The sequence below is a fragment of the Benincasa hispida genome, chromosome 7 (genome assembly GCF_009727055.1).
Source record: "Benincasa hispida cultivar B227 chromosome 7, ASM972705v1, whole genome shotgun sequence".
Lineage (NCBI taxonomy): Eukaryota > Viridiplantae > Streptophyta > Magnoliopsida > Cucurbitales > Cucurbitaceae > Benincasa > Benincasa hispida.
This window is the reverse complement of record NC_052355.1, coordinates 17,248,496-17,267,457: the sequence shown is the minus strand read 5'-3', so window position 1 is coordinate 17,267,457 and position 18,962 is coordinate 17,248,496. Positions and strand designations below refer to the sequence as shown.

The 18,962-nt window shown below is 35.2% G+C and overlaps 1 protein-coding gene across 1 annotated transcript; it reads left to right on the top strand.

Annotated features, from left to right (window-relative positions):
- Positions 1-206: 206 nt before the first annotated feature.
- Positions 207-18,556, top strand: LOC120081426 (protein VAC14 homolog). The gene is made up of 20 exons (XM_039036274.1): positions 207-824; positions 913-1,026; positions 1,182-1,247; positions 1,686-1,775; positions 1,846-1,965; positions 2,359-2,387; positions 2,514-2,656; positions 2,806-2,900; positions 3,337-3,423; positions 3,597-3,704; positions 6,732-6,823; positions 7,011-7,092; positions 9,419-9,484; positions 10,881-10,996; positions 11,108-11,228; positions 12,651-12,812; positions 12,930-13,058; positions 15,957-16,025; positions 17,067-17,357; positions 18,114-18,556. The coding sequence occupies exons 1-20, from the start codon at positions 735-737 to the stop codon at positions 18,249-18,251; spliced, it is 2,208 nt and encodes a 735-aa protein (XP_038892202.1). The 5' UTR covers positions 207-734; the 3' UTR covers positions 18,252-18,556.
- Positions 18,557-18,962: the final 406 nt, after the last annotated feature.

The window sequence follows — 18,962 nt, the reverse complement described above, 5'->3', positions numbered from 1 at the left end:
CAGCTCCCAAACACTGACAATAATTACCAATTCAATTATGTATACCAAACATTGTAACTCTCTAAATAATTTAACTCTATAAATAATGATTATCAACTCAATTCAACTTTTTATCGTGACCAAACACCCCTTCAAGGTAAAGAAGTGATTTTTTTTTCCTTTTTTATTTCCCAACTAGACTAGATTACGCCTTTAGGTCATTGGGTCCGTTTGGTGCAGGCGACTGTGGCAGTGCCCTAACCTCTCTCTCTCCACTGGCGTTGTTTCTCCTACACTAACACGCTGCAGTTCCACAAAGCGAAACAAAGAGAGAGAGAGAAAAAAGGGTAAAAGAAACGAAAAGAAAAGAAGTCTTTGCATAAAATAAGTCACTCCCCTTGAACCCAGAAAAAAAGGGGCAAAAAGTAAAGAAAACTCCTCTCGCGAATTGATTTTTATTAATTTTTTTCTTCTCTTTTCAATTGGGTTCTTTATTAGATTGGATTTTTAGATTTGGGTCACCGATTTTTCCTGTTATTTCGTTCGAATTTGTCCGAATTCCAATCCCGATTGCCCCCTCTTCCATTGTTGGGGTTGTGTTTAATTTCAACAGTTGTTTGTCGACTTTGTTATTTGGAAAACTGCCACGCAGCGATGTTCCGATTTGAGCAGGAGAAGATCCGAAAACGAATTTGATATTTCCCAATTGGTTTCTTTGATCAGTTGAATTCGTTTCAGTGCTCTTAGGTTCTGATATGGCTGATGCTCTTTCTGTTATTCCTGCATTTGTGCTCCGAAACCTCTCTGATAAACTCTATGAGAAACGGAAGAACGCTGCTCTTGAGGTCTACTTCCTTACCCATTTCATCGGGTTTTTTCATTTCTAGGGTTTTGATTGTATGTAATCTTCAAAGGGTTGCATTGTGCTTTTAGGTTGAGGGAATTGTGAAGCAACTTGCTTCGGCTGGAGATCACGAGAAGATTACGGCGGTTATCAATCTGCTGACCAACGATTTCACTATGTCGCCTCAAGCGAATCATAGGAAGGTATGAGATGAATGACAATGGATACTTGTGATAGTTCAGGTTTTCTTTTAGAGTTTGGGTTTTGGGTGAAATCTTGATTTTCTGTTCATTATTATTGTTATTATTATTTCATATTTGGAATTTGCTTGATTTTAAACTTTCAATTTCATTTTTAGGGAGGATTGATAGGCCTTGCTGCTGCAACTGTTGGCTTGTCTTCTGATGCGTCTCAACATCTTGAGGTTAGCATATTCTTAGGCGGCTTCCTATTGAGTTTTATAGTTTACTTCATCATGATTGCCAATGGACTACGGCCGTTATATCCTCTAACTAAGTACATAGTCTACTTAAAATGTACCTGAAGAGTTTACTGGTTTGAAGATGGGTATGTTGTCCTAACTCTGCAGCTTGTTGCTTAAAACTGTTGAACTATAGAGATTCTTGCTACACCGTATATCATTTTGGGAGAAGGGCATACGAAACTTGATTTATGTCTCCTCTCTCTTCAATTATGTAATTTTTAAGGGTTTTTTTCCTTCTTGTTGATGCTTAAATTGTTCCAGTGCTATATAATCAGAAAGTTGCCATTTTCTGTGATTATATTTGTTTTGCTTTCTTCCATTTTGGTGATGTTATTATCTTATAGTTTTTTCTTCTAACATTATAAATGAACTTTCCAGCAAATTGTACCTCCTGTGCTCAATTCTTTTTCTGATCAAGATAGCAGAGTACGTTATTATGCATGTGAAGCTCTATACAACATTGCAAAGGTGAGAAGAATGGTTAGAGCTGTTAATGTATTTTTGGGGCTAAGCTGAATATGTACTTCTATTGCTGCAGGTTGTCAGAGGCGATTTTATAGTTTTTTTTAACCAGATATTTGATGCCTTATGTAAGCTTTCAGCTGATTCAGATGCCAATGTACAAAGTGCTGCTCATCTCTTGGATCGACTTGTGAAGGTACTCCCTTACTCACTCCCTCCTGCCACAAGTTTAAAGAGAAGAGAAATTAAGAATTCCATGTTTAAAAAATTCTCTGGTTCACTATGGATTGAGAGGAACACCAGAATGTTTGGAAAATAAAGCAGATGCATATATCTTTGGATAACATATGACCTCTTATTCGAATGCTTTACATTTAAAGATTCGCTCTATCATATTTACTCTACCTACCTCATTGATGTAAATTGGCACAGCTTCTTAAAAGTTAGAAGTTGAGGGAGATGCCTTGTTTCCTTGCTCTCTGTTTTGAATTTCTCCTCCCCTTTTTCCCTTGAATATTAACAAACTCCTCTTTGTTTTAATGAACAATTTCTCTTGTTTTTAACTAATTTTATGAATTAAATGGAACAGGATATTGTTACTGAAAGTGATCAGTTCAGGTATGGCATCATTTCTCAAAGTGCTTGGTTTGGCTATTTTATTGAATGTTACTTTTAAGAAGCATTGTTTTGAAGTTGTATTGGAAGATGTCTTTATGTATATTTCTTTTGGTGATCTCTCTTCAGCATCGAAGAGTTTATTCCATTACTGAGGGAGCGTATGAATGTCCTAAATCCCTATGTCCGTCAGTTTTTGGTTGGATGGATCACTGTACTTGATAGCGTGCCAGATATTGATATGTTGGGCTTTCTTCCTGATTTTCTTGATGGTGAATATTTGTGTTAACTGAAATTTCTTTTAATATATAATTTGTTCTTTTTGTTTTGAATGTGGAATCAAAGGTGTGAAGAGCTATATTTCTATAATTTCTTTTCTGCTAAATGTTTATGATACTTACAAATCCCTGATAAATCTCAGGTTTGTTTAATATGTTGAGTGATTCAAGTCATGAAATCCGGCAGCAAGCTGATTCTGCTCTTTCGGAGTTTCTCCAAGAGATAAAAAATTCTCCAGTAAGATTGCTTAGCTAACATGGACTCATTGAGTGCCCATAACCAGATTAGCCTCCAATGATTGCACTTTATTTATTTATTTAATAATTAATTTAAAAAACCATATTTATTGTTAAAGCTAATTGTAGTTCATCTTGTAAGCCCTTTGGCTCTAAGTGTTGTGGCTCCTCTTTTGTATTTTTCTGATTTTGAATGAAGAGTTTTGGTTTCTTATATAAAAAGAAAATTCATTTCCCATTTCTACTATTGATAATTACAACCTGTTTGGACAACAAACAAAACCAGAAAAATAGCAGGAAGACATACATGCAAGCATGCAAATGCAGAAATAGATTTAATAATTGTCATCTATTTTTCCTACCTTTTCTTCCATGCATGTGCAAAATTTATTTGTTCATTTAATAATTTTCTGACTCGAGCAGTGCTACTCTTGAAGTCTGTAGATTATGGCCGAATGGCTGAGATTCTGGTCCAGAGGGCTTCTTCCCCAGACGAATTTACTCGCTTAACGGCTATTACATGGGTACTTTAGACTTGAGCATCCATCATTTGTTATTATAACTTCTCTAAGATTAAAAAAACTTGACTACGTCTCACTTTTTTTGTGAGATCCTTCCTAGTTTGATCGAGAACAGGTAGAGATTTCTTACTATTGTGCATTATTTTTATAAATTTATAGTTTTCTTACATTTGCAGATTAACGAGTTTGTAAAACTTGGTGGAGATCAACTAGTACCTTATTATGCTGATATTCTAGGAGCAATTCTACCTTCCATAGCTGATAAAGAAGAGAAGATTAGAGTGGTAGGATTTATCTTCCCCCTTTCTTTTGTCCCTTGTGCCACGAACACCATGCACTTAATTTAATCCTATACTTTAAGCTTTTATGTTTTTCTCAATCATCAATTATGTTTTCCATATTATGGTTGGTTTTTATTATCTTTAATATAATATTATAGTTGAGAAATATGAGAGATATGTTATATAGTACTCATCACCAGCGCCAAATTTATGAATTTTTCTTATTAGAAAAAATACGAATTTGTATGAAAATTTTATTGTGGATTTTTTAATCAGTATTTTTCTTTTAATATAGAAACAACTGCTTTCATCGATATGAAAATGAAAGATTACTAGGGCATACGAAAAACCAAGTCCCCAAAAACTCCGCTACAGTATGGGGTTCCTATTAAGTATAATGTTGCCCCAAAGATCCCATAATAGAGAATAGGGCCTGCAAACCATTTCTCTGTAGAAGGCAAATGTAAAAGGAACTCCCCGATCAAGTCTCTATCAATCTCTTTGACAAATGATTGGTTGATTAATCTTAAATGTGTTAATAAGGCGAGGATAATATTAAAACTCATATGGTGAACAGAATTGGGTTTAAATGGGAAGAGGATCAATATTCACATAGAAGTAGTTGTAAATTGTAATATATGATAAAACATAGTCCTTGATTCATATTCGTATAATAAAATTGCAATTTGGTGTTGCAAGGTTCATAAATGGTTCTTAGAGAAAAGGCTTTCTTCTCTAAACGAGGATGGATTGCCTGGTTGAATGAGATTCCTAGTTATGTATCTCTATTAAGAATTCTATTTTCAGTTAGTAAGAGTATTGAGAGAGTGATGAAGAATTTCTTGTTGGAATGGCCTGAGGTTGATTAGAGGGGGGGGGGGGTCTCATTTGGTTGTGGGAGGTTGTGGTGGTCAAGTTGTTGGAGTTGGGCAATGTAGGGATTGGGAGATTGAGATTATGTAACAGGGCTCTGCTGGCTAAATGGTTGTGGTGGGGAGGGTCTCATTTGGTTGTGGGAGGTGGTGGTGGTCAAGCTGTTAAAGTTGGGCAGTGTAGGGATTGGGAGATTGAGATTATGTAGCAAGGCTCTATTGGCTAAATGGTTGTGGTATTTCTTCATGGAGCTTGATGCTTTGTGACGCACAGTTATTGTGATTAGGTATGGCCCACACCCTTTTGGGTGGGTGGTAGCCTAGTAGGTGGTGGTGCCAATTGGTCTAGTACAAGCTCTGGTTTCCCTTTCTCTTCGTTTCTTAGATGTTCTGTTGAAGAGGGCTCAAGTTTTTAATTTTGGGAAGATTGTTAAGAGTGATAAGCCCTGAGTTGTTCTTGCACTTTTATCATCTTTTGAGTAAGAAAATACATTTTGTGGCCTCCATTTTACCGTTCTCAGATCCCTTCTCTTTGTTGTCTTTGGGTTTTTGACGCCCTTGTTCTGATGGAGAGGTGTTAAAGGTGGCCGATCTTCTTTCTCTTCTTTGTAGTCAACACATGGAACGAGGGAGAAGGGACTCTAGGTTTTGGATCCATGATTCTTCTAGAGGCTTCTCTTGCCATTTTGTCTCCTGCATGTTGTTATGTATCTCTTCCCCACCCCAGACTGCCTATGCTTTCTCCTCCCTCTGGAAGGTTAGAATTCCTAGGAAGGTAAAGTTTTTTGTGTGGCAGGCTTTTCACGAGAGAGTCAATGCTGTGGACTGTGTTTAGAGACACCCTTCCTTTGTGTTGCTCCCACAATGGTGCAATCAGGATCTCCATCACTTGCTGTGGGGTTGCCTTTTCGGGAGAAGGGCAAATTGTTGTGGCATGCTAGTTTCTTTGACAGTATGTGGGGTATTTGGGAGAAACAATAAAACTTTTAGAGAGGTGAAGGGGATGGTGAGGAATGGTGAGGAATTGTGAGAGGTGGCGAGATTTAATGCTTCCTTGTGGGCATCGGTCAGTCGACCTTTTTAGGTTGGTTTCATTTTCCTCTTACGAAATGACAATAACTTTAAGATTATAAAATGATAAATATTGTTAGTCAGAATGTAATTTTCATTCTCAAATTTGATGTTCTTTAATAGGACGAGGAAACATTTTTTAAAAGATTTCCATTCTATATTTATTCATATGTTATACACTTTAATATTTATCCTAAGAATTGTAAGCAATGGTTCAATATATCAATTTTTCTAGAATATATCAATGTTAATCGAAAAATGTTTTAACGGAACATGCTTTAAGTTACGACATTACTTGAACCGGATCTGTTCTATAGGTTATACATCTGTGTCCTTGAGTTCTAATAAAAATGCTGTAAGTTATTAACTCCACAAAGTATACATAAAACATACAATGATAAATTGGATAAGATTCCAATTATAAAGAAGTCTTGCCCTTTGATTTATAGATGAAACACATGTAGTGCTTTTTAATTCTTCATATTATTAAGGCGTGGGAAGGAAACGACATGCACTTACCTAAACAGGTCTCGTTTGATAACCATTTGTTTTTTTTTTTTTTAAATAAGCTTATCAATCTTGTTAAAAAAAAAAAAAAAGAGCTTATAAACACTACTTCCACATTTAAGTTTTTAGTTTTGGAAACTAAAAAAAATGGTTTTAAAATATTTGTTTTTGTTTTCAAAGTTTGACTAGGAAGTCAAGTTTCGTGAAAACCATATTTTTTAAGTTTTTGTTCTTAAATTTTTATTAAAGGAAAACTGCACAATAATATTCTGTTACCTGACCTTATTATTAACTTAGAAATAAAAATGTAGAATTTTCAATTATAAAATTCTCAGTGAATGAATTAAAATGGCTATAACGTTTAGTGTCTGGCTATTTTTAGTTGCATATTTAATTGTTGAGAGTCAGTTTTTTGACTTAATAATATGATTAGAGAGAGTCTAAAGGGATACAAAAGTTTCTCTCTTCAGCCTCATTTTATATATAAAGTATGGTTTGGTATAGACTAGAGCTTTCCCCTTGAGGGGACTTGTTTTTATGAGAACTTAATGCAACTGATTTGTTTACATTATATTTGAAGGTTGCTCGGGAAACTAATGAAGAACTTCGTAATATCAAGGCTTTTCCATCCGAAGGATTTGATGTTGGTGCTATCCTTTCTATAGCTAGGAGGTATAGCCCCCCCTGTCCACCCATGTTTGCTGGCCCCTTATTTCAATGAAACTTGGTTTTTCGATTAAAAAAATATTTTTCAATGGCACCACATCGTTGGAGTTACGTGGAGTGATTATGTTGATGCTTTTTGCTGTGATGACTGATGAGGATGTCTTCATGATTGTTGCTTCTGTTGATTGGTCAGACAATTATCTAGTGAACATGAGGCTACTAGGATTGAAGCATTGTATTGGATATCAACACTTCTAGACAGACATCGAACTGAGGTGACTATGATATTGTCAATTTTTTGTTTTTTTTTTAATCAGAGATGACTTGTCGTTAACATATGGATTGACCTATTACTTATCCTAGAATTATCTTAGTCGATCACCATTCTCCGTATTATTTTTTCTTTTTACCCCCACCAAAAAAAAAAAAAAAAGAATAAAAAAGCGGAAAAGAAGGAAGGAATTTGACCTGAAGTTTTAATGTTTGATCGCTAGCAAGAACCATCTTTTTGCCATTGGGTTTATCCAGAATTAAGAACAGAAATCAAATCTCTCAGGGGAGGATGGTTGACCGGACAGAGGAAGAAAGAATGATCGGAAAAACCCTTAGAAGGATTAGGGCTCCAAAAGCAAATGTCCCTTCTCCCTACAGGGCAGTTAAACTCCCCTAACAACGACAGGAGAACAATATTCCTTGTTTCTCTATCAGACAATGAATTACGGAATTTCAAAGTGGGGGCTGGTTGAGCCTAATATCTAATTTTCCTCCTTCCTCCATGTTCTTCAATGGAAATCTTCCCACCCACCCCTGACCTGTAGACCGAGAAGATTTTACACTCTACTCTGACTTTTCTCATCTCTCAACCAAACCACAAAGTCATCAGGACTTTCTTTCTCACTCAGGACATTTCATTTTTGCTAACATTCCTAATACAAGGGAAGGGTTCACAGGAAAGGGGAAAGAAGATCCATCCAAGAAGAAGTAAGGACTAAAAACAGAAACACTTGTTTTGTGACTACATTCTTAACAACTTCCGACACATCTTTTATTTCTCAAATATTGGGAGGTGGATTCTATTTGGGGGCATAGTCCGAGCGTCCGGGGATAACAGTGATCTTTATGGTGGGTGTTCTGTTGTAAGGGGATCTGATGATTTCCTAGTGTAATGGGTACTGTTGTTCAAAATGGCGACAAGTAAATATGGGGTGAATGGGACAAGTTGATTTGCTGAAGAAGACAAAGGTCTTGGTGATTGAAAGCACTTGGAGCTTTTATTTCCAGCTGTAGGCAAAAGATAAAAAACCTTTCAAATAAGGTTGGTAGCTCTAGCAATACATTGTTGTGGTAGTATTCAGTTTCATAGTAAAAATCTAACAGATGTAGAATTGAGTGATCCTTAATAAAGACTTCAAATAGTGTTCACATGAGTTTTAATGAAGTATGACCTAGTCTTTGTCCTGCATCCAAGTAGTGCTTTGTTAGGGCCACAAAAATGTGTTCCTCGTCATTAATATGTTTGCTCGCGGTAATTGTGACCTCTCGGGAGAATCGATGACTGCATCAAAGATGCACTTGCTAGTACTAGTACATCTGAGAATTCTTAATTGGCTAGTTGTAAATAGACCCAGACTGTGGAACAAAGGATTATCCCGGACCTACACCGAGGTATTGACGGTGATTCTCAAATATTGCAGAACAGAATTTGATACGATGAGATAGAATGCAATAGAAACAAAGACACGGGGAACGGGTTACACAATTGTATAATTTCATTTGCTTGGTTCTTTGTATTCGCCTTTATTTCCAAGTACACATCTCTTGTACTAAATTTTATTGATTAATAAAGGCCGTTTCCTTTTCAAAAAAAAAAAAAAAAAAAAAAAAAAAAAAAAAAAAAAAAAAAAAAAAAAAAAAAAAAAAACAATTGTATAATTTCATACGCCAATGTCATTTCTGACAAAGGATAAGCTTTGTCAGTGTGCTACTTTTTCTAATTTCCAACTTTTCTCAATTCTCAGCATTTTTTTCATTAAATTATCACATCATTTCACCTCAAAATATTTTTAAAATTTATATTATTTCATAATTATTTTCTCATTTCTTTTTTAAATTTGTGCTCTCACATCAACATTTACAAATTACAATATACATCTAAATTTCCTTACTTTATAGGAATGATGATTAAAAATGGTCAATTATAGTCTAATTAAGCTACAATCAAAGTTTCACTAATTAATTGTAACAATTTATGTCAATTTCAATAAAATTTTCCGAAATTTCCATCAACATTGATATTTCTATAAAATCAGAACCTCGATATTCTCATTGACATCGATATTCAAACCTTGGTTGTAACTAATAACTAGTTTTAATTACTTCATATATATGGTAACATTCACATTCGTTAATTATTTTATAAGCACTTGTGCTAATTTATTGATTTATTTACATCAGCAGTGTTATTGAGCTTTCTTAAGATAGTTTGATTTTTCATTGTAATTACTGTTGATCTGTCTAGATCTACCGTTTTCACTTGTCTTCTTGGTCTCTCTTTTTGGTGGATTCTTGTGGGTGGTTAATCTTCATTCCTTTTTGGGACAGGTATTGATCTATTTGGATGATATACTTGACAGCCTTCTTCAAGCCCTATCTGATCCTTCTGATGAGGTAATCATTTCTTTTGGTGATTTGAGTTCAGATCCCCATCTCTCTTGTTCTTTATCTGGTCTCTAGATATCAAACGGTTTCTTTTATCCCTTGAGTTTTGAGTTCAGTTTGCATTTGATCCAAAGGTTTCAGAATGTTATACTCGTACCTCTAAATTTTAAGTTTAGTTTCTATTCCGTCACTAGGTTTCAAAATGTTACACTTTTATCTATGAGTTTTCACCAAGGCTCATTTGGGTCCTTGATGTTAACCTTTTGTTAGTTAATTTTAAAAAAACTTTGATGTGAATTTTTTATAATTAATCTTAGTAGTGATAGTGACATGGTAAGACAATTATTTCTTTTTGGATGATTGTTTTTGTTTTTTAAATGAGGTCTCTCCCTCCCTCCCTCACAGCCTCACTAACCTTCTTTCTCCCCTCCCTGCTGCTGCCACCTTTTTCTATAGTCGATCCTCTGTTGCTACCCATTCCCTTTCCCATTCTACCTTGGAGTGGATTTGAAAGTGAGGGCAGATAACAGTGGGGGATGGGAATGATGGTGGATCGACAAAGTGAAGGGCAGTGCTGATAGGGAGAGGTGGAAGAATGTTAGAGAGGGGGAGAGAGAATTTTCCGAGGGAGAGAATATTTTTTTAATAGAATTTTACATAGCTCAAAATAATACCTTAGTAATTGTTGTCATGTCACTATTAAAATTAATTAAAAAAAGCTTTTAACATACCTAAAGAAAAATTGCCAACATGAGGATAGGTTGACTGACATAAGATATATACTCTTGATCAAGAGGTTAGAGGTTCGAATTCCTCACTTTTTTTTTATGGTTGGACTCAAAAAGAAGTAAACCATAACCAAAGGGAAATTAACATCAAGGGACAAAGTGAGCATTAGTGAAAACTCAATGAAAAAAGTGTAACATTTTGAAACCGAGGGACCAAAATGAAAATTCAAAACAAAAGTTAAGGGTAAAAGTGTAACATTTTGAAACTTATGGAATAAATAAAAACTAAACCCTTAACTTAGTGGTAAAGTAACCAAATGAAAACTAAGTTCTCATGGACCAAATGTTATTTTTCCTATGCTTTTATTATTGTTTATTAATTTTCCCATGTTTTTATTATCTTTACTTTTAAAGAGAATGAATCCATTGTGTTCATGGGTGAACTTCTGTTGTCTTTCTTTCAAGATTCAGTCTCAATCCTAATTATTGCTGCTTTAAAAGATTTTGAACGATGGTTACTATGAAAGATCAAGGTTGATGAAGAATTTGATGTACTGATAAAACTGAGTTCTATTACTCAGATTATCTTTTGACTGTTTGAAATTAGCTGTATAAGGTCTATCTACGGGTTTTCTAATCATTATTATTGCTGTTTATTATTTTGGATGCTGTCATAGGTGGTGCTCCTTGTTCTCGATGTTCATGCTTGCATAGCAATAGATCAGCAACATTTTCGCCAACTTGTTGTCTTTCTCGTGCATAATTTTCGGATCAACAATTCTCTTCTGGAGAAGTGGGTTCTTTTCCCTCCCTTCTACTTATTTGTTGTTGCACACAGAGATTCGGATGTGTTGATATTTAATTTTTTGATTTTCATAGTATATGTTGTTTATCATTTTCTTAGGCGTGGTGCATTGATAATACGCCGGTTATGTGTACTTTTAAATGCTGAACGGGTCTACCGTGAACTTTCTACAATATTGGAAGGAGAATCAGATTTGGATTTCGCTTCTATTATGGTTCAGGTTGCTATCTCAACAATTTATTTTTCTTTATTATTTATAAACCTTGCATAGGCAGCTGAACAAATGAATCACTGTTGTAATAAGGCCAAAAACTTCAATTAATGGCATTTTTCAAAGTCTACATGATTTATATTTTAATTGTCAAATATTCATGCGTGTTTAGGAGCATAAATGTCTTTTTTTTAATTACTTTTTTTTAAGGGGGTGTGTGAGAAACTAAGAGATTCATTTGAAAGGCCAAAGCCAAATAACACTATATAGGGGATAAAGGGATCAGGCATCCCTTTTCCCAAACGAAGGATTACAAAAAGACCTAGTCTTAGATGATGGAGTCTATGGAGTTATTACAAATACGCCTATGCTGAGTACTCCAAACCAAGGCCGTATGCTGTACAAAACCACAAAAAGAAAAAGAAGAATTCTTATCTGAGAAAATTCTAGAGTTCCTTTCAGGCTTTCCTTCCAAAGGAGCCAAGGGACTGAATTCTTCCAAAGCATTCTTGCTTTCTCATTAAATAACAATCCCTAGAAAACTTCAATCAGCTACCTATCCAGCAACTTAGGTTTACATTCCTTCCAGCTGAATTTGCTCAGAGAAAAATTCCAAGCCCTATCTGCAAAGTCAGAGTGAAGTAACAGATGGGAGAGGGTTTCCTCACTTCTGAAACACATTAAGTAAATGTTGGGGGAGAGATATAAGCTGGGAGCCTCCTAACCATCACAGGTTGGCCTAGTGGTAAATAGGGAGTATGACCTTGATAAAGGGCTAAGGGGTCATGAGTTCATTCATTGGATCTATCTCGGATTTAATATCCCGTGAGTTTCTATGACACCAAATGCTATTGGGTTAGGCGGTTTGCCCGGTGAGATTAGTTGAGGTGTGTAAGCTGGTCTAAACACTCACGGATACCAAAAAAGAAAACAAGCATGGAACCTCCTCTAAGCATTGTCCAAAGTATTGATGCTGCTAAGAGAAGTAGTCCACAAGAAGAATGCAACTCTTTTATTAATCTTACCACCATATTTGATTGCAAAACCCTCGTCCAGCACTCTTCTTTGTATAGGAACATAGAGTTTTAGCTGTGTGATTATTTAGGAATTTTCCATATTGCTTATTGTTCTTTCAAACACTAAAAGGTGGAACAAAAATCATATCTGAAACTGCAGGATGGTTTCAAATATGATTTTTGTTATGATCACTGTATCTCAACATACTGTTTCTAATGTTAGGAACAAAGGCGCTGAAGTGGTTACACTCTTTCTTCTCAACCCCTAATTTCTAATCTTGAAACCCTGACTATTGAATTCCAGTTGTGTTTGAACCCTCCCCCTTAAATATTTTCTTCTTTAAGTCTGTATTTTTGGTTAGAGAGTCTGCTAGCTTTCCATTTCAGCAAGTTTACTCTTTTCATTTCTCTTCAGGCACTCAATTTGATTTTGCTGACTTCCTCTGAGTTATCTGGTCTTCGTGATCTTTTAAAGAAATCATTGGTGGATGCAGCTGGGAAGGACCTTTTTGTTTCTTTATATGCATCGTGGTGTCATTCCCCAATGGCTATTATTAGTCTTTGTTTATTAGCACAGGTAGAGTTTGAATGAGTTAATCCTTGAGTTCAGTATCAAACTATCCCAATATCGAAATGAGAGTGATACCAATTTTTTTTTCCTGTTTCAATATTATTTTTTACTTCTGTATGGCAGTCATACCAGCATGCTAGTGTGGTGATTCAGTCTTTGGTGGAGGAAGATATTAATGTGAAATTTTTAGTTCAGCTGGATAAACTGATTCGCCTTCTGGAGACTCCAGTCTTTGCTTATCTAAGACTGCAGGTGCGGAATGACTAAATATAGTTCACTTTCCTATTGAGTCTTTGAAATGATATTCTATAGTAGTTGCTTGCAATTTCTTCATTCTCTTCTTACTATTTCTATTTAGATGAATAAATTTAATTTTTGTGCTTGCTATTCTTTTTCGTTCTATTTTATTTTTTTTGGGACAAAAAGCTTGCTTTCAGAAAGATGATGGAAAATAAATTAGAGCCTAAAGGAAGGCAAGCCTGACCACAGGAGCAACGCAAAACAAAAACATTTACAGAAAATAGGCTTCGTTTGTTTTTCTTACACATTTATTCTTACATTTAGAAAGAATGGGGGTGGGAAGGAAGAAAACTGATGTGATCCATTTGTGTTGTTACTTGTTTACATTTGCTTGGGAATGAATCAAACTTGTGTATGTTGAATTTTTATCACATAATTTATTATAGTATTAGTATGTGTAAAAGTATATCAAAAGATTTTCCAAAACATTTTTAGTGTCCTGGCTATGTCCTATCACAATTCTTTTTGACAAAATTACATAATTTTGTTTGTAGTCGAGTCAATGCCATGTCAATGACATCATCAATTTGTTCTAAATTTATTTTTCTGTTTCAATATTATTATTTACGGAGTATGTAGTGTTGCAGTCTAGTCACAAGTCTCCTAGTTTAATTGGTGCACGCTGAGAGATTGTATGAATATTAAAATCAGAAACTGTTATTTTAATGATGATTCAATAGGAAAACTGTAGTGGTTAGTTTTGGGTTTTTGAGGGCTACCTTGGCTCACCTTTTTTTTTTTTGGGATTAATTTATATATCTATTATTTATTATTTTTTACATTTTTGTTTTTTAATTTCTATTTAAAAAACAAAAATGTTACACATTTTTGTAATTTGTTGTCATCTTAGTTTTTATTTATTTATTATTATTATTTTTATTTTGAAGTTAGCTATCATCTTGTAGTATCGCGTTGCGTAGTGTTTTTTTTTAATATCTTGGGTTTTTGCTATTGATTTACCTGTTTTGTATTTCTTCATTTGTCTGACATTTGATTGGACACTATTATGGTGTAAAAGGTAGCGTATGCATATTATATAAATATGCATTTGATCCATCAACTCTGCATGCATTCTTGGACTTGTACATTACAGCTATTTTGTACCATGTGATGGGAAAGGTTTGGAAATTATAGTACAATGTCATGACAATTGTTGTTGGTTGTGTTTTTTTTCCTTTCTTTTTTGGGGTAAGAAATACTCGTATGGAAGAAAGAGGATGGTGAGATGAGTTGTCCTTCGGCCTAAAGCCAAATGAACTTATGAAAAAGTAGTTTAATTAGGTCCTGCAAAAAAAAGAAAAAAAGAAAGAAAAGAAACGAAAAAGAAGTCATACATTTTTTTGATGGAATCTACAACTCTCATTGAGAAAAAATGAAAGAATACAAGGACATACAAAAAAACCAAGCCCACCAAAACACCCATTCTAAAGGAAGAGATTCCAACTAGGTAGGATGTTTCCAAGAGAATAATTACCAAAGACCTTTGATACCGAGTCCAAAGTGACACATGAAATCTCACTAAGGACCAAACCTCCCAGGGGTCCCTATTCCTACCTCTTAACATTCTATTGTTCCTCTCCCTTCGAGTATCCCACAACATAGCACACGCCTTAGCATACCACAAAAACGGCCTTTCTCTTTGAAAGGCGGATGGAGGAGGAACTCCCCGACCATAGCATGTAGATTCCTCTGGCCAACAATTTGAACATTGAACTCCTGCAGAAAGTAACTCCACATAACCCGGGCATACTAACAGTCCTAAAGGAGATGTTCCAGGTCTTCCCCTGACTTCTGACAAAGAATACAATGGAAAGGCCCCATTAACGAAGTCATCTTCCTAGCAAACCTATCTAAAGTGTTCACCCAAGCAAGCAAAATTGGCCAAGTAAAGAACCTAATTTTCTTTGGAATCTTAATCCTCCAAACCACATCGAATACTGAATCCCTAGTGGGGGAAGGTCCAACAACCACCTAAAGAAGGACCAGCAAGAAAAGCCTTCACAAGGGCCAGGACTCCAAATACGAATATCCCTCCTCTCCCTAAAGGTCACTCATCCAGTAAAGAAAGAAGAGAGACAACCTCTGTCGTTTTCTTATTGGACAAATTATGACAGATTGCGAAAGTAAAAGACACGAAGTTCTTGGACCAAACTAGGAAATCAGAGACCGATCGATTTTTTAAGACAAATGATAAAGATGAGGAAAAGCAGTGCATAGAGGACTATCCCCCATCCACTTATCTTCCCAGAAATACGACTCTTTGCCATCCCCCACGATACGACGGACCAAATGAGAAAGAGGGAAACTCGAGCAAAATATTTTTCCACGGATTTCGGTGTGTGCCTTTAACCCCTTTCTCCACCCAATCGAAGGGATGGTTGCCATGCTTACTCGCAATGATCCTACACCACATGGATTCGGGCTCAAGGGCAAAATGCCAAAGCCACTTGGCCAATAGAACTTTGTTTCTTATCCTTAAACTACCAATCTCCAACCCTTGTTAACGGATCGCCCAACAATCTCCCAACTAACCAAATGAGAGCCCTTCCCTTCACCTACCCCTTCTCGTAGAAAATTTCTCATAAAACTTTTCGAATGAGAAAAAGAAGTCATACATGGTTAAGAAAAAACTTTTGGAAGTATGCAACGGAAAGAACACAACAATACTCTCACAATCAATGCAGTTTAAACATTCCTCTTGTTATTCATTCCAACTGGATGTTCTTTTGTAAAGCAGGCTTCATGTTTTCCTTGGTTGTTTTGTCTTTTGGGAAATGCAATATTTTTGTTTTAGGTATCTTGCATTGTTTATTTCTTCTTAAATTGGATATATCTTTGGGATTCTTGCAGCTTCTTGAACCTGGAAGATATATGTGGCTGTTAAAAGCATTATACGGTCTTCTAATGTTACTTCCCCAGGTATGCCTTGTTACTTCAGTCGCTCCTTTTTCTTTCTTTTTTTTTCCTTCCTTTATGTATATATATATATGTATATATATGTCTATATATATGTATGTATGAGTGTATGTGTGTATGTGTGTGTGTGATGGGTGGCAGAACAGTTACGTGATCTAAATGGCAAGGCTCCCTAATAGCTAGTATATCTGTCGTGAAAAGAAAGGCTCCAATTTCTCTTTAGAATTGATTCTTGAGCTAGGATGATGTTGGCTTATGTTCTTTGCCCAGCAATATCTATTTCATATTCTTTTTCTTAATTACAAGATGTGTTCTCGTTATTGGATTTGCCATTTTCATAGTTTATGATAATGGGCATTATTTTAAGAGACATTTGCATTTGCATAATTAGCGAAAAATAAATATGCATTTTCAAATATAGTAGAGAGCTTGAAATCTTACAAAAATAGCACAATCCAAATTGAACTCAAATTTGAATATAATATATGATACAATTAGAAAAGTCACACTTATGCTATATTTGAAAAAAGTAATATGCTGTAACTCTCCGTAAGCTTCAGGTGTTGAAGTTTATACTAGTCTTCGAATCATGCATATCCAAAAAAGGTGTTAGTACATAATGCGTCTTGGTAGATCTTTTACATACAAAATTCTTTTGTAACTACAGCCTCCTAATGATTACTTGTGAATTGTGTATTTTTCCCCTTGGTGGGGGACGAGAGGGGTCTCTCTACCCAGTCATTAGGAATAGGATGTTCTTGTTCTCTTTTAGAATATATTCCTTTTGCTTCCTATATATAAAAAGAAGAGGTTCTAGTGGGAGAATAAAATTAGCGATGTAAATTTACGAGCTGATGAACTTGATATACTAGTAAATACTTGAATAGGTTCTTTGCTTCTGAACTTTACCTGTGCAATTCTAAAAAGGAGACATAAAAAATGTTGTCGAAATTACATAATGTTTGCTTCTGTAATGATGAATAGTGATATTCTTGTGATGCATTAATTGATCTTTTTTACCTATGGTTTGACGTACAAACACAGCAAAGTGCTGCCTTTAAGATACTACGAACACGTCTCAAAACAGTGCCTCCGTACTCGTTTAGTGGTGAGCACTTCAACCAATTATCATCCGGGAACTCCTACTCTGTAATGATGTCTGGGTTGAATATAAACGAAGATGGTGATGTAAGCCAGGATGCTGGGAACTCTCGTAAAGGAATTAACTTTGCTGCTAGGCTACAACAATTCGAGCACATGCAGCATCAACATCGCTTACATGAAAAAGAGCAGACACTGTCACGGACCAGTACTCCACCTCCGCTACCAATAACGGTTTGTTGACATAAATGCATTGTTTTCTAATTCCTTTAGCTTTACTAGCATTCCTGTCATTTACCAGCTTTGTTTGAAGTTTTCAATTCTATCGAGTGGAGCTTTTATAGTGATGGTCTGGAAAGTACTGAATATAATTCATACCTTCTTATACTACCATAAACAAAAGTGAGGTTTCATTAGAAACTGAAACATTAGGCTCTGTTTGGTAATTTTTTCCTTTATTGAAAATTAAGCCTACAAATACTCCTTCCACCTAAATTTCTTGCTTTCTTATCTACTTTTTATTAATGTTTTTAAAAACCAAGTTAAATTTTGAAAATTAAAAAAAAGTAGTTTTTAAAAACTTGTTCTTGTTTTTGGAATTTGGCTTAGAATTCATCTTTTGTACTCAAAGAAAGATGCAAATCATTGTAAGAAAATAAGAGAAAATAGACTTGATTTAAAAAAAAAAAAAAAAAACGAATGGTTACTGAATGGAGTGTAAAAATTGGGTTATCCGTAATGACTTAAGAGATTGAGCATGAGAGAGTGGCAATAGGATACTGCTGCTTAAAGTACCGTGACAGTTTTCTTTCTCTGTAAAATGTTTTAGAACCATCTCTCTATATTAAAGTGGGGTCTAAAGTTCATATGTCACATCAAATAAAAAAACACCACATTTTGCTCTGTTCGATAAGTTTACTCCCAAAAATTCTTTCCGTTCATAAACATGCTTAAATTTTTTTCAGTTAAAAATCTCCCATTACTATGCAGGGGGTTGAAATCCCAGAAGAAACAAAGTGGCCGGTGTCAGCCCCGGCCTCGGCTCCGGCACCAGCCTCAGCTGCAGTAGCGGAGATAAACAGGCCTCCTTCAAGATCAAGGAGAGGGCCAGGGCAATTACAGTTATGATTATATGCTCTCCATTATATACAGTGGTTCTCAGTTATGGATGAGATTTTGTGTAGTTTGTAAAATTGTATATCATAGTAGAGTTTGGTCTAAAAGACTTTTTTTCTTTTTTTTCAATTAGCTGTGTGGTTGGGGACGGTTGGTTTATAAAAGAAAATTGAGATGAGCTCAGTTTTTGGCTGAGCTATTCTTTCCATTTTGTAAAAGGGAACATTTTTACCCATGTGGTTGTGTTATTTTTTTGTTGAAGCCATAGTGGGTAAAAAGGGGAAAGTACCTAGATGGAGGTTCAGTTCGTTTGCTTATTTCTCCTTTTTTTTTTTTTTTTTTTTCCTTCCTTTCATCATTCTGCTTGTTCGTCGTCGTCTTGTAACAATCTTCCAGAATAAGTTAAAGCTAATTCATGTACAGACAGTCTGTGGGTGGTGTTTTCCTCAAACAATGCTTCTTCCACGCAGTTGTGTGAGAACTTTGCCTTTTCCATGGCTAATGTTTTTTTATACAGCAGGGGTAAAATTGTCATTATGTAATTTCTAAAAGAGAACTAGTCTTAGAATATTGTTTGTGTTAATTGTGCATTTTGATTACCTCATAATGTTTTAGTTTGAGGTCATTCTTCCAACCTTTCAAAAGAGAAAAAAAGTAAGGATAAAGTAATAATTTCGGAGAAAAGGATATTTGGGCCATTAACTTGAGTGGAATATTATAGAT